We start from the raw sequence: 16,645 nt of genomic DNA, 5'->3' as shown, positions 1-16,645 counted from the left end.
GAACTTACGTAACGCATACGTTTTTTTTATAGTTTTTCATTTCTTGATGCGTCCTTAAAGTGTCGGAATATACCGCGTTTACCCTAATTCATCTCATCATCTGCTGGAAATCTTGCAGTTCAGGAAATGGCAGGAAAGCTCTAGTTGCAGCCCTAAGGCCAAGGGTAGACGTTTTCCACGCTTGCGCTAGCCTAGTCTCTTGAAGTCCCTTAGTTATTCTTGTCCTGGCAATTTAGTTTCTTCCCTGGACCCTACAAGACTATTAACTTTAAGTTAATAATTAATGATAATAATAAGTAAAAGACAAACTTCAATTAGCTCAGGCTGACAGCCTGGCAATTTAATTTAGACCAGCTAGCAAACTAAAACACTCAACAGTCTCAACTCAAGGCTCAAGCCATCAAAGTTCAAATTAAATTAAACATGTGACGATGTGAGTTTAGACTTAGGTAGTTAGAGGCATGGGAATTAGGAGGCTAGGAGGCTAGGAGCTACCTAGCTTAGCTAGCTACCTAGCAACTTTCACAGTTTCACTGAATGTCCACAAAGTTTAAACTTTATTAATCTGGCCACTAGTCACTCACTGTCACTGGTCAGCAATAATCAGCATGCAATTAGAAAAACTGCTTTTATTAAAAAATTTGTTAAATGTACCATTTACATCAGTTTATACTTTATACTATTACACCTTGGGAATTTAGAGGGGCTGAAACTCATGTTTAGCTCCCCTTAGTTAAATTAGGTTAACACTTTACAGTTTACAGACGCACGCTACTGTTCTATCAACTATCATCTATGCTAGGCTGCTAGCCTCATTGCTAAATGCTAATGCTAGCTAGGTATTAATTAAAAGTCCGTTAGAATTGGTTTGATTGATTAAAAAATTTGACGAGTGATAAGATAATTGTGTGCTAAATCCCCGATCTATTGAAGACAAATTGATCCTAATCGACTGCCAAATGCCAAGATCAACTAGTGTTTAATCTTCAACCACGAAGGCCAAATGTAAATGATAGCGAGTTCGAGTTAGAGTCGTCCGACGTCCTGTAGGGCAGTGTTGCCAGATGGGCCTTTTTCAGGCCAAATTTCGCAGATGTGGCCTTTTTTAAGGGCATTGGCCTGACAAAAATTAAATTGGCCTTTTTATCCGTTTTGGGCCTTTTTTATGAAAAGTGTAATTCCCGTTTTTTTCTGATAATTTGGTCCTTCAATTTTATCCAAGACGAGTACACCTAAATTTAGTTTTGCCCAAGACGAATAAACTCTAATTTTGACACGTAACTGTGTCAACACTTCGGTTTACAGGTTTAGGTGGCAACACTGGCGAGTGCCGCTCAATTCGGGCAACATTTTGGTTGAACCATGGGACTATATCCAGTTGCCGAGTGGTATTAATAACCACGGATGGCAGAGCTGAGAGCGCGTATAATCGAGTATAGTTTTCACTTCTAAATAGTAAATTCAGCACTAATTTTTGAGGTTACAGCCCTGTTTATCAATACATTCAGCCTTCTGGTGTGAGTCACTACAAAATTTCACTTTGAATAAATATAATTTACTCTTTTCCGAATTATGATAGGCAATATATTTTTTCTACGCATTCAAAAGTTGTGACAAATTTATAGGATTGACAAATAATATATACTTTAGTCTTGCAAGGACCACATCATCTTTATACTGCAGATATGAGTTTACATTTATTTTAATTTCCGCGTATAAATATTCTACCATCAATACCACAGAACTTCGCCACATCATTAATGTCGCCGGCCACTTCACTATGTATTTTCTTAGCAAACTGAGCCAAAACTTTCTAACGCGATCGAAAAGCTTCATAGATGTAAGGTGGCAATCGAATCCTAAATATCATAGTTCTGGACCTGTATTATACGGTTTTATTTACGGTCAGCAAGTAACGTGCAGAAACGTGCAGGCTGGAACCTGGCGGCTTATGTAGCATTGGCGGTAATTCAGCTCGTACACTTGGTGAAATTGGTGTAGTTTTTTTGCTTTCTGAAAGCGTTGAGAGTAAATGCATGCCCTGCGAATGGTTAGAACTACCTTTAATTTAAGAATTTCTTATTAATTTCAAATGAGGCCTTTTGTGGCCTTTTTTGTGAGCTAAATTGGCCTTTTTCACTCGGCTCCATCTGGCAACCCTGCTGTAGGGCTGTAGTCAGTGTAGTGTGATGACACAGAAGGGAGTAACACTATCGAAAATCTGTGTGCCAAGGAAGTAGCAGCATCGATATTTGATAAAAAGTATCAGTTAATGAAAGTATGCGGTAAATAATCTCGTGACTATCGTCATCTCCTTCCGATAAATCTGCAAATATTTGCCGAGACCAAAAGATTAACAACTTTGTCGACATGAATGAATCACGCACTTCAAATGCATCCGAATCCGAGACTGATTCCCTATACTTCAGAGTAGAAAGTATAAAACTTTCAGGTAATCGCAAATTTTGATTCGTCAATAAAACGAATGGAAGTATTACACGTGTAAACGACTTAATTGTTTTTTTTTCAAATATTGTATAATTCACCCAATGATATTCCGAACTGAAATGCGCATTATGTTTTGTTTACAAATGGGCGTGCTACTATTACTGCTGTTATGTATAACAAATCCCAGCCATGAAAAGCGTAAACTATTTCCTGATTTTCCTATTATAATGAATCCATTGTGGTACAGGCTACAGCTATTATCATCATCTAATGATATAGGCAGTTCTAAGTTTAATTCATCTTTGGTTATGTTGTCGGCTATGAGACTATAAGCAGAGTATGTGCGAGGAAAAATGTTAGAAACAAGCAGTAATTGTGAAAAATATTTATTGAAAATCTTGAAATTAAACTTTCTTATCATCTGTTATAAAGGCTGACCTCATGCAGCCCTTCCCTTGCCATTGACAAACTGTTTAATCAAACGATATATATGTTATGACCATGAGATATTCATTCCATGGCCTGCTCATTATTCCACTGTTAAAATTCCAATCATAAAAAATAGAGTATTTGAATGAAATTTCAAAGAAATATTGTCAGTGGTAATAAATCTCACGAATCTAATATTTACCGTCAGAACTGTACGACTGGTGCAACAAGAGTAATATCCACGACACTGCCGCTCGTTCACCGCTTGCTGAGTCAGTAGAAAAACGCAGCCTTGGTTTGAACAAAGTTACTGATTATTTTTCCAGTGGCAAGGCCTACGCGACTATGAGGTGGAGTGTTAATAAAATAATTGTTTCCATGTTGTGCTATGATTTATACGCTCTGCCAAACACAAATTTCCGCTGTGATACGTACGAAATAATGTTGTTGCTAATGACCGTTGATTTATTGTACATGTAAAAATATTTGATTTTGAAGGTGGTTTTTCGAACCAAAAAGAATGAAAAGCTTTAGAAACTATAATGCATTGTTGGTCACTATTTCAACATCACTGGGCAGATGCGGTCGCAAAGTAAATGTGAATCATTGTGAATTGGCGCTCTTCAGGAAAGACCAAAATGTATATGCCGTTGAAGATAAGTGTCCGCACGCAGGCAAGTGTTTTTTTTTTCAGATTCATTTGACCCATACGATAGCGTTATATACGGGACACTAGTATCATGTGAAAAAACTCTCTTAACTATCACTCGTTATTGATTTGTTCGGTCTCCCGCAGCGTTTCTCAACCCTTTTGTCTTTGATTGGTGCCAAGATACGCAGTTATTCTCAATAAACAAAGTAGAAATTTTTACAGACTCGATACGAAATACCTAATGATACTTGAGCAATATAATTTCTCGGGGCAGGAGGGCCTCTACACATGGGCGACATAGAAGACTATGGCTATCAGCAAAAGCCATGCGTGCGTTGCCCGTATCATGGCTGGAAGTTTGACCTCACTACAGGCAAGTTCTCGTATTGTCCTTTCAGTTTCAGCCACGCATTTACGAGATAAGAATTGTTTACATGTTTCCGTCAGATCTTGTATGTACAATTATTCATTTTTCGAACAATATCGTGGGTAAACTTCCGCAAATTTTCCCGGAATTTCAGATCAAATCTCTACTCAAAATGTATTGTTACATCACATAATAATGGACATACTTGTAGTTATGCGGTTGTCTGTAGCAATTTTGAGTTGCAACAAAGAAATCATATTAATTCATCCCGTGCTGATTTTATCACATAGCATTAGGCAACAGATAACACTTAGTTTAGATAACAACAGGTAACACTTAGTAATTGTTTGACTAGGCTAATTATTTTGCCACCTCATTAAAGTTGGTAATTTGTACGATCTTGTAATTCAAAGCCTCTAATGATTCTCTGATTCCTCCTCAAAGTAGGTTAAAACATTCGAACACCTGTAAAGTTCAATAAGCCACTACTATAATACCTAGTCAATGTCTACGGTTTTTCTTCGTCAGGTGAGTGCATATACCCTCGCCATCAGACCAAGCAAGCCCGGGTTTACCCCGTCAAAGTCGACCCAAACGACGGGAGTTTATGGGTGGGCTTCAAATGCTTCAACGAGCAATACTTCCGAGAGCCATCCTGGTAACGGCTTCCGGCGACACACAGTTAAGGCGCGCGCTTTTCAGCTTCACCTTCTTCATCAATTAACAATCTATTCATTCTGCACTAATAAGCTATCTACTTGTACTGCACTAATTAACAATATACTAGTGCTGCCCCAATTAACAATATACTCTAGGTGCACTAATTAACAGTCTACTCATGATCTGAAAATAAACCAATGCTGTAAACTAATTATAAATACTATGAGCCGAGATCTCTTAGCTTGCCACGGGAATGAAATTCTGATGGTGGTGAATCGAAATGGGCAGCCATTTTTTCGTTCGCTAGCTTCACGTTTGGATACATAGTATTAAGAAAGTGTATCAACTGCGTACTCAAGTTGGAGTTTTGATTCATAATTTATAAAGATTCAAAAGCCGAGTGAAAACGAGCGCATTTGTCACCAAACTTATTTTTTTATTTGTTAGGCGTTCGTCTTATAATTAATAGGCTACTTAGTCGCGCTAGATTAATTATAGATCAACATAATTATAATAGTTTATCAAAGTTAATAATGTGTAAGTTACCTTTAATCACGTACTCATTTCAATATGTTCAAGTACACAGGAGAGTACAGTTGTACATTTTCCCTAACATATATTTAAAGGGCGAACTACATCAGTAAATCCCAAACAACTCTGCAATACAAGTTACAACTGAAATTTATTTGCCTTTTCCTGAATACTCATGTTCACAATAAGACCAGTAAAGCCGAAATGCGGAACATTTTTACAGCGGGTCTTTGGTTCTAATGCGAAAAATTTCAGTCAAGAACGAAAATGTAAAGTGACGAAAAACAGAAAGCCGAAAGCCAAAAACTAGCAAAAAATTAAATGACTTTGGTATCGCTGAAGCACTGAATTTCGTCAAGAACGAAAATGTAGAGTGACACAAAACAGAAAGCCAAAAACCAGAAAAAAATTAAAAGACTTTGGTATCGCTGAAGCACTAAATTTCGTCAAGAACGAAAATGTAGAGTGACGCAAAACAGAAAGCCAAAAACCAGAAAAAAATTAAACGATTTTGGTTTCGCAGAAGCACTAATGATATTAATAATAATATGCACGAGCACTTTGGTCTCGCTGAAGCACACAACATCAATGTTGTGGAACAACATTGATGATGTTTCACAATTCATACATGACAGCAGAGTGTAAACTTCATTTAATGAGATAGATAGAGTAGGATCTTGATCCCCAGAGTAGGATCTTGATCAAATGAGAAATTCCGAGAAGAATTTCCTTCAGTTCAACCTATTTATAAAGTTGGCAATCGGAAACCATAGATTTCATTATCAGTTCAGCAAAGTATTATAGAATAATTCTTTGCATTCAACGTAGTAGTTACTTGAATGACGTCTTTCACGTTATATTAAGATTATTTCCTAAGCGGCGTATAAAAATTTAAACAGTCAATACAATTCAGCTATTCACCTTGGAAAATAAAATAACAGGTTCATTATTGTAACGAGCAAAGTTCATCGAACGGTCAAGTTTTGACCACCTCATTTCCTCGAGACTAGATTCCTCAAATCAAGAACTCTAATTCTTCTTAGCAACGGACAACTTAGAGAATTTCCGCGGCAATACCACGATCTTTGATAATTGAGTAGGGCATATATTCATACCGTATAAGCTATAGCATATGTATTTCATAGTTATAATTCTCGAGTAACCACTGCAACGTGTCGATTATATAATTGCCATTCAAGGCAGAAATAGGCCAATAGCCGAGAATTAAGATAAAAACGGAAAATTACAATGATAAAAATGGAAATTGGCTAACTGCACACTTTAACGATGATCGTAACGTGAATATCCCAATTGGAATAAATTATGATATGACTATGGAGATAGGCGGCAGTCGCACTTGAAGATATCACGCTTGCCCGGCAATGAGGTTGCCGAGGCCAGGCTGCAGCTTCTCACCAAGGGCCAGCACAAGCGACAGACTGGGCTCATCCAAGTCAAGCACTGACCGCAACTTGCTCAATAATTTCTGGCTGCTTTCACTCCTGAGAAATTGTTATTAATTAAAATTACAACTTTAGTCCATCATGCAAAACCGTAAAATGAGGTAATTTGGACCATTTTTACAACACTTCTCTTAAAGTTCACTTCTTGTTTGTCTGATTGCCTGTCTGTCTGCTACAAATCTTATAATCGAAATTTAACACATGTAAGGAATTTGTTATGACAAAATAGCGGTTATCCCAACTTTACAACTAGATTGCGGACAGAAGTTGACTAGGAACAGAATATTATAGTTAGTAGGGTTGTTGACTCTAAGCTCCCATCCTCGACGAACGTCTTTCTCTGCTATGTACCTTACCTTATTGGTACTGGATAAATGCTGTTGTTGTAATAAACTGTATTATGGAAGGGAGTGATATGTACGCTATGGAGTGAAGAAGCTGACTTGGAGAATATCGAACGTATTACTTCTACTTATCCATCCTATCGATCTGAAATTTTGCACACTAACGTAAAGTTGGAGACAATGCATGAATGAAATGACAAAATAAATGATTTTAAAAATTAAAAAAATGTTTTCTTCCATATTAAAATAATATGCGTTTAAAAATTACTTTTTAAAGACAACACTTCTGAACAATCCAGTGTTTTGGATGTTACACATGTACAATGAATTTCTAATTTTATTTTCAAATATTGAAAAAAAATCATTTCAAAAATTTTTTTACGATATCAAAATTTTGTAAATTTTCAAAATTATTTATTCTGTCAATTGATTCATGCATTGTCTCTGACTTTATGCAATTGTGCAGAATTTCAGATCAATTGGACAGGTCAAATTGTGTCATATATGGATTATAAGATTTGTAGCAGACGAAATTATTTTTTAATTTTTTTCGATAATAAAATTTTTTTTTAGTTTAGAAAATCATTTACTCTGTCAATTGATTCATGCATTGTCTCCAACTTTACGCAAGTGAGCCAAATTTCAGATCGATTTGACGGGTAGAAGTGTGTTAAATATCTATTATAAGATTTGTAGCAGACAGACAAACAAGAAGTGAAGTTAAAGAGAAGTGTTGTAATAAAAATTGAAAAAATAATTTTGTCAGCTACAAATCTTATAACTGATATTTGACACACTTTTACCGATCCAATTGATCTGAAATTTTGCACACTTGTGTGAAGTCGGAGGCAATGCATGAATCAATGACAGACTAAATAATTTTGAAGAAAAATTTTATATATTAAAAAAGTGGAATTTTTTTTTTTAATATTCGAAAATAAAATGAGAATTTCATTGTACATCTGTAACATTGGAGACACTGGATTCTTTAGAAGTGTTGTCTTTAAAAAGTAATTTTCAAACGTATATTATTACAACACTTCTCTTTAACTTCACTTCTTGTTTGTTTGTTTGTTTGTCTGTCTGCTACTACAAATCTTATAATCGACATTCAACACACTTCTACCTGTCCAATCAATCTAAAATTTTGCACACTTGTGTAAAGTTGGAAACAATGCATGAATCAATCGACAAAATAAATAATTTTGAAAAATACATTTTTTCCAATATTAAAAAAATTGAAAAAATAACTTTGTCTGCTACAAATCTTATAATCAATATTTAACACACTTCTACCAGTCTGATCTATCTGAAATTTTGAACACTTACGTACAGTCGGAGACATTGCATGAATCAATTAACAGAATTAATAATTTGGAAATTTTATTTTTTTTATATATATTAAAATAATATGCATTTAAAAATTACTTTTTAAATACAACGCTTCTGAACAATCCAGTGTCTTGGATGTTACACATGTACAATGAATTTCTAATTTTATTTTCAAATATTGAAAAAATTATTTTTCACATTTTTTCAAATATTGAAAAAAATAAATTTTAAAAAATTTTTTAAAATATAAAAATTTTGTAAATTATAAACAAAATTTTTTCTGTCGACTGATTCGTGCATTGTCTCTGACTTTATGCAATTTTGCAAAATTTCAGATCGATTGGACAGGTCAAATTGTGTTGTATATGGATTATAAGATTTGTAGCAGACGAAATTATTTTTAAATTTTTTTTTTTGATAACGAAAAAAAATTTTAATTTATAAAATTATTTATTCTGTCATTTGATTCATGCATTGTCTTCAACTTTACGCAAGTGTGCAAAATTTCAGATCGATTGGACATGTAGAAGTGTGTTAAATATGGATTATAAGATTTGCAGCAGACAAACAAACGTCGAGAAGTGAAGTTAGAGAGAAGTTTGGTAAAATGATAAATTATTATTTTTTTAATATTCGGAAATAAAATTAGAAATTCATTGTACATGTGTAACATTGGAGACACTGGATTCTTTAGAAGTGTTGTCTTTGAAAAGTAATTTTAAACTTTTATTATTGACATTTAAGAAAAGAAAACCCCATACTTGAAAAATTAACTCAACTCACTGCAGTGATTGACAGAGAGCGCCGCATTTTCTCGACGACGAAAACGTGAAGTCACAGACAGATAGACGGACAGACAGACAGACGAACGGACATGACGAGCACATTAGCACCTTTTTTCCATAAATGAGAAAATACGCTAAAAAACAAGCAAATTTAAACTAAATTAGCGGTCTTGCTTACATTATTAATTCTTAGCTGAATTTTCACAGTTAAAAATTTTCCAGCCACATGAACTCACGTACACAGTTAATTCAGAGCACTCACTTGTTGTGTTCAATGAAATTGTAAACCCGAAATCCTGGTATGCTAGGAACGTGTATGATTGTATGAACACATGCAATAACTCACAGAGACTGTTAAATGAGACGAATTACTTCTGTTCAACAGAGGTTATGAGCGACAAGGTTTGGTTATGCTAGGACTCGCTTGTGTGAACACACACAATAACTCATACACACTGGCATATTAGAAGACTTACTTGTTATGTTTAACAAAGGTTATGAACGCCAAGGTTTGGTTGTGCTAGGAACGCGACTACGCTTGTTCGAACACACACAATAACTCATACACACTGGCATATTAGAAGACTTACTTGTTATGTTTAACGAAGGTTATGAGCGCCAAGGCCTGGTAATGCAGGGATCGCATGAAGGCTTGCGTAAAGCCGCTACGGACTTCACACGAGTGACTCATCAGCAGCTGACAGTCATGGGAGAACTGACGCACCAAGTTTGATATTTCCGAGACCTCCTTCAACACTTCCCTGTGGCAAGGTAATCGTTGACAAACAAACAGGCAATTCCTAGGATTTCGAATTAGAAGCCACAAGGGATTGTTTAGTTAAAATTGGCATGCATGAGACCAGACTTCAAATAATGTACGACATTAAAATATCGGCAAAATCATAATATCGCATAACTTCAATAATAACTTCAAACTACAAGATTTTGCTTCATCAAAAGAGAAACGTTGCAACGAATAACTTTTTTAGTTGGAAATCAAAAATATACAGTATGACCACGAAATGTTCTCAAATGTTAGAAAAGCCTGACTTGTTGCTGGAGGTGCGACGCACGATGGTGTGCGACACGATGAGGTTGTTCAGATCACACAGCGTAACTGGCCGCCCAAATTGCAGTAAGCGCTCGGCATTGACACCTTCTTTGCTGCTGCTGCTCACTACGCCCTTCAACATAACACATCTTGTCCTTCATACTATTTAAATGGAAGCCAAATCTTTCTCCAGTTAGCATTAATTGGAAATTTATTTCATTTTTTTAAATAGTTTTATGTTCCTAGTCTAACCAATATGGCGCTAATCTGACAAGTAAGTAAGCTACAAATTTGAAGTGACAGGGGGAATCAAGAAAGGCTAGTTGTGTTTGGTCCATGCAAGTAATAGATATGAAATGATGAATGGCTTAACGTCCTTCATATATATCTAATATACCTGGAGGAAGAGACCAGGCTGCACTTCATTATAGCAAGGATCCCAACACAGTCTTGATAAATGTAGTTCTTGTGGGCGAAGGAACTGTCCCAACCACAGCAACACCTGGTGGCCAATTAAAAAGGAACATAAGAATGGAGAGTCATATCGATCAGTGTAATAGTTTAAGATGTACTTGGCAGGTAATATTACTGAACACCTAATTCATTTCTTCATTGAATTTAACAAAATTAACCAAAAGTCAAAAAAGAAACAAAGCAATCAGTTAAATAATATTTTTATGCACAAAAAAAAAACTTTGTCGTTGATATATAACTGAATTTCATTCTTGGACTCAAACAATATAAAATGCACATCAGAGCAATTCAAGCTTCAAACTGCAGCAGCTTACAGAGATGAAAAAAAAGCATTACTATAAAGTTTTAATATTTGTTTAGACAATACATTTTAAGTCACTTAATGTAGCATCTAACCGAGTTAACAGCAGTGCAGGTATTGCCGACAACAACAGTGTAGCCAGCAGTGGTTAGATGCGAGGTGAGGAGTTTCAGGGCAAACTGATGATCTGAAGGAGGTTGGCCAGAAGGATACAGAGGATACAGTGACAGCGAGTGCAGCCTCAGAGATACCAGCACCCAGCACAGCTCCTGCAAGTGTTGCTTCACTGCTTCACCTATCTTGTGTAGGGTGCTCTGCTCAATTAAAAAAAACATTGATACGCACTCAAAATGTAGGACTGTTAAATTACATCTCGACAGGATAATAATTCAAGTCTCTCTATTGAGTGGTCAAAATAACACATCGGGACTATATGAAACAATGAATGCCAATTTAATGTAAAAGTAAATGGGTTCCAACTGATCCAAGATCAGTTTTTACTGCAAAACTTTCATGTATCACAAGAAGCAAAGTATTACAGTAATAATATAAATTGTGTAAACTGCTTGGCTGATTCAAGTATCTGACTAGTGTATAATGAAGGAGTTCTAAACAGACATTCCTTACGCCAGAGAGATAAATTCTTAATTTCCTGAGAATCCTCAGGAGATAAGAGCAAGTGAGGGAAGAGACTTGCAGTAGCTGCTTCTCCTCCTTGATGGACACCACCATTGACAAACAGTGAGGCACCAACACGTCTGCTTCCTCCTGCACCAAGAACCTGGTGTGAAAAAAGCATTCGTGCTTCTTCAGCCAGCAATAAAACTAAAGTACCTATTACCTATACATTAATACCTACAATTAGTAATAGTAATTAGTACAGATAGTAATTATACAATTTATATCACTTTCAAACTCAATTATTATCCAAAAAGCATTTAGAATTACCGAAGAGCCTGTATAATAATCCCATGTTGAGGTATAATCATGATTGTTGAACTGGGTTCTTCTGATGAGACATCTCTGCCTGATGATGGCTGGTTAACTTGAGCTAAGGTCACAGTGTGCTCAGTTACATAGCGAACAATTGACTGCAAGCGACTGCTTCCTTTTCTGTAACAAATACAAAAATGTTACATTGCTTCTAACAAGCTATTCAATCTAATCTAGCTACTCACAGTGGCACAGCCCTGTGAAACTCTTTGCATGCAGTAAATTTTACTTTGCACTATAAAATTATAAAGGATAGGCTAAATGGCCTGAGTGAGATAAATTGTACATTTTCAACATCACAGTGGAGTTCTGAGAAGGTTCAATTTCAACTAACCAGGATCTCATAAGGAACTTTGATTAAGTTACAATGTTCCAGGCAATGAAGTCAGCCATGTTAAGAGCTAAAACATAATTTTGATGCATGCATACAAAAACAAAAATGACTAATGGCTCATAAATTTCACTTGTACCATATTGAATTGCCATTTCAAAGAGATAGTAATGAAAACCTTTAATTGTAGCTTGGCAAGAAGTTAAAAATGAATTTTGTTCCAGAATCAATAATTTTAATCACTAAATCAGGACAAAAATAAGGTGTCTTTCTTTGAATTACTGTGAAATAAAATTTGAAGAAGTAATCATTACGTTTTATTACATTTATGTTGGTTTGGCATTGATTTTACAGTAATGAAGATGAAATGCAGCAAATAAATATCTAACTATACACCAATATCTTACAAATAGTTTCAAGACACACATGAATAATTCTCACTTTTGAGGCTTGGAGGTAGATAGGTGAAACTGATTTGTAGTAGTTACTTCAGCTGAATGCGGAGCAGAGCAAGAAGCATTGAAGTCTCTTTGTTGAGCAGGAAGATTTTGAGATTGTTCAGAACTTTGAGAGCAAGACTCATCACGATTCATTCCTATGTTATTATCTTTTTTGCTTGGTAGCTCATCCATAGAAGCTGATTGTCTTGTTGCTTGGTTATCGGTGTGTTGTAATTGTGAAGTTCTTGGAGGCTTAGATTCTCGTGTCCACACTTGCACAGTTTGAGGGCCAATAACATTATCCCACACACTCAAAATGAAGCAGTACACTATGTTGTTTTCATGAGGTAAGCATGGTAGAGGCAAACAAATTTGTTTGCATGAATGGGTGTCTAGGTTCTCTTGATCATTGTGAGAAGAAGACTTGATAAAGATAGAAGATGTTTCTTCTTGACCTGAGGCATTTGCTCTCAGTTCAGCTACCTTGCATGCTACATTATCACTCATGTTAACTTCAGCAATGGGTGCAGGTTGGGTACTTTCAGCTGCAGGAGGATCCATTACTTTCACTTCTGAAAAATGAAAAAATCATCAATATTCAAATTGTCTAGTGATTATTAGGTTCATACATTTATGAACAAGAACAAATATTTTGCTCCTAACTACTTTATTGAATTGACTACTGAACCTATATATACTTCAATAACTTCATTTTAATGAACTGAGTTGTGATATACCATATATAAATGATACCAATGCAATATTTTAATCTTACACCAAACTTAGTCAAATATACATTGTGATGAGTGATGCTGCTCCAAAAATTCATATAAATTTTAATGAACATCACGCTGATGAACATCACCCTTTTTAGTGCATTTTCTCTTTATAGAAAAAATGCAGTAGGTATTGTACTTGCCATGTCCGTCTGTCTGTCTGTCCATCTGTCCGTAACTTCACGTTTTTGTCAATTTCAAGAAGCAGGCATGCCTGTATCAAAGATACAATATCTCTAGTGACTAGCTCTAATGCACTGTACTAATTGCAATGAAAACTGATTTATGCTAGAGAAAATGCGCTCTCTGTCACTTACTGCTGTGAGTACTGAGTTATATTTTTTTAAACATGACCTAAAAAAGTACAATATTTTTATGTCACCACAGGGGAAAAAAGGATTTGGACTAAATAATAATTCTCTACTCATAATAATCCTTCATTTGATAGGACCAGAATAAACTACAAAAAGATACAGCAAGTATCTTTTAGATACTGGACTGTAATAGAATTAATTTTGCAATTGTTTCAATCAATTTTAGGTAATGGGATGAAAAAATGGGTTACAATGAAATGGAATAAAAAAGGCTACAATGAAGTGGAATGAAAAAAAAAACAGATTAAAATAAAATTATCTGAAAAAGCTGATTGCAATGTTATGTACCTAATGCCTAATGGGATGAAAAAAACTAGTTTCAAAAATTGGCCCATGACATAAGTTTTTACCTGCAATTTTCAGAAAATTGTGCCCATTGGCCATTGCCCAATATTGCAGAATGGCCCTTTTAAATTCTAACTATAAGTATTAAGTACACTACAACACTAGTCTACTGACAGTCTGACTAGGGTAAACGCGGTATATTCCGACACATTAAGGACGCATTGAGAAATGAAAAACTATAAAAAAAAACCGTATGCGTTATTGCAGTATTTCGACACGCAAATGTATGACGTCACCATTTCAACCATCAATGAACGCATGAAACTAAAACAAAGCTTAATATAAAGGAAAAGCTGGAGAGGTGACGGAATTACCTACGATGTCGGAATATACCGCGTTTACCCTAGTAAGATTAGATGCCAGAACAGGCGTTTTATCACATTATTATTATTTTTACATACACGATACAAAAGATATAGAATGAAATCTTTAGGTAGATCAGCCTGATTGAGCTGATCAGTAAATAAGAATAGAATTAGCTAAGTAGGCCTACTTTATGAAAATTCTTTCAATTGCTACTTTGTTTAGTTTGTTACTAGCCATGGTCAGGAAGATGTGCCAGGTGCGCGGGAATTTATTTTGTCATTTTAACGACCTGCGCAGTGCGCCGTACTTCGTTGGTAAAAAAATGTGCCGTGCGCCGTACTTTAGAAAGCTAAAATAGTTATACTATTTTAGTCGACAATATACGCAAGTATATTGACTACGCGAGTCGAACTGACAATAATAAAATGTAAGACATGTCCGGGTTATTTCTGACTCTTCCGGTTGTCCGCCTTGTCGGATACGGAACGTACGGTAATCGTAAACTGTGGCTGTTATACATACAAAATGTAAACAGACGGTGTTCAGTGTTGCCATATGACTTTGGAGAAAATTTCTTCTAAAATAAAGATGGCCGGGATTGCGCGAACACGTGCGCGAAGATAATCAATTTTCATTACATTGCGCCAACTGTGCACAGCAATAGCTAAAAAAAAGTGAAAATGCACGGGAAAATTCACCGAAAACATACATCATCCTGAGTGTGGGCTTACTAGGAAACAAATTCTGAACATCATGGTGTTTCTTATTGACTTGTTAATAAACTTGTTAAGTTGTCAGTTGTTACAAATTATATACAATACAGAGAAGATTGGCTTTCGGCAACACTCCCAGCCTGGCAGCCTCCCAGGGCCCGCCAGGGGCAGGGGCCAGCCACGTCCGCAACGGCAACGCCAACAGGCTTAATTTCATAAATTTGGCTATCGGTCCCAATTGCTTTCATTCTTTCAACAAGTTCAATCTCGTCCTACACTCACTGATTCACACCGGGTAACACACCCCAGTGACCCCACCGCCCACCGGGGCGGGGGCCCAGCCGCCCAGGCCCACCCCATTGACCCCAATAGGTACTTCCGAAATCAACAAAAAATGTTCGGCAATCTACAGTAAAGAAAAATGATATGGAACAAAGTCAGCTTAATTGTTAGCCTTAGGAGGCTCTGAACGGACCGCACGTTACGTTCAATTTCACCGCCTGCCGGCCCGTACATACACAACAAGCTGGAGGCAAGTGACACTGACAACTGACATCACGCATCACCACATCACCTCTCAGCGCCCAGCGGTCCAGCGGAAATGACCGAATCTTCTTTCTTTCTAATTTATTCTTATAGGAGCACTGGAAGCTAGTCCATAAAGCCCCTTGCCTAAACTGGGTTTAATTGGTACCTAACACTCTAACAGCTCTGAAAGTTAAAATCTGAAACAAATTTTTCTTACGTTTAGCTTTGGGCTTGGGCATTCTGCTGGTTTTTTGTACAAACAAGGTACTCCAAATAGGTGCCCGTCTCAAAATTAAGACTTTTTTCTATTTATTCACCGATTCAAAAATGTACTCACTCTATCACATACACACGTCCGTAGTCGACCCTATCAACTCCTCGATCCCTGTCCAACCAAATGACCGAATCACAGCTGATCGCGACGCTAATTGTCGCTTAAAGGTCTGAACGTTCTGTACACGACAAGGCAACTTTGTGCATTTTGACCAATGAATCAATTAAAGTGAAAACAGTTGAGACGAACTTAATATCTAAAAATATAATTTAAAATTCAACTTGAATGAAGTTCCTAAATTTTTAGGTAAAAGCGTTTGTTGGCATCGTAAAGGATTGACCATATGGACCTATTCTTTAAAATTGAAGAATTTCTTCAATCTCTTTGATTCCTCCTTGAATTTTGAAATGAAATCTATGTGATCATGCACAGCTATCATATTCATAGCTACAATCAAACTTGAGGTTTAAATACTTTATAACTGTTACGACGCTTTATTGATCCCCCTGCAATAGGCCATGGGCCTATTTCTTCAACGCCAAAACTTCTATTCTATTCCTTTAGGCACTTGATTAATCGAAATTTTACTCGAAAAAATACTCAAAATTTCATTTTAGAAGAAATATTAGAGAAACCTTCATTATCAACCGAAACTATGCTCTCTCAAATCTCAATAACATTCTACGCGGCACTCATAATCTCAAGTCGAAACATGTGGCGACTGGCGA

The 16,645-nt window shown here is 36.0% G+C and overlaps 2 protein-coding genes across 2 annotated transcripts; one reads left to right on the top strand and one right to left on the bottom strand.

Annotated features, from left to right (window-relative positions):
• The first annotated feature begins 2,193 nt into the window (after positions 1 to 2,193).
• On the top strand, positions 2,194 to 5,237 carry LOC108665669 (Rieske domain-containing protein). Its single transcript, XM_018152444.2, has 5 exons — positions 2,194 to 2,452; positions 3,086 to 3,227; positions 3,457 to 3,551; positions 3,804 to 3,902; positions 4,425 to 5,237. The coding sequence occupies exons 1-5, from the start codon at positions 2,371 to 2,373 to the stop codon at positions 4,556 to 4,558; spliced, it is 552 nt and encodes a 183-aa protein (XP_018007933.1). The 5' UTR covers positions 2,194 to 2,370; the 3' UTR covers positions 4,559 to 5,237.
• A 60-nt stretch (positions 5,238 to 5,297) lies between these two features.
• Positions 5,298 to 14,156, bottom strand: LOC108665668 (guanine nucleotide exchange factor C9orf72 homolog). The gene is made up of 9 exons (XM_047879500.1): positions 14,102 to 14,156; positions 12,603 to 13,173; positions 11,786 to 11,950; positions 11,465 to 11,618; positions 10,933 to 11,151; positions 10,460 to 10,564; positions 10,062 to 10,195; positions 9,602 to 9,772; positions 5,298 to 6,589 (listed from the first exon to the last, which is right to left on the bottom strand). Exons 1-9 carry the CDS (start codon positions 14,133 to 14,135, stop codon positions 6,454 to 6,456), a joined length of 1,689 nt encoding a protein of 562 aa, XP_047735456.1. The 5' UTR covers positions 14,136 to 14,156; the 3' UTR covers positions 5,298 to 6,453.
• Between the last annotated feature and the right edge of the window lie 2,489 nt (positions 14,157 to 16,645).

The sequence above is a fragment of the Hyalella azteca genome, unplaced genomic scaffold (assembly GCF_000764305.2).
Source record: "Hyalella azteca isolate HAZT.00-mixed unplaced genomic scaffold, Hazt_2.0.2 contig3173, whole genome shotgun sequence".
NCBI lineage: Eukaryota > Metazoa > Arthropoda > Malacostraca > Amphipoda > Hyalellidae > Hyalella > Hyalella azteca.
The sequence above is the reverse complement of the archived record's forward strand: the minus strand, read 5'-3'. Positions and strand labels throughout refer to the sequence as shown.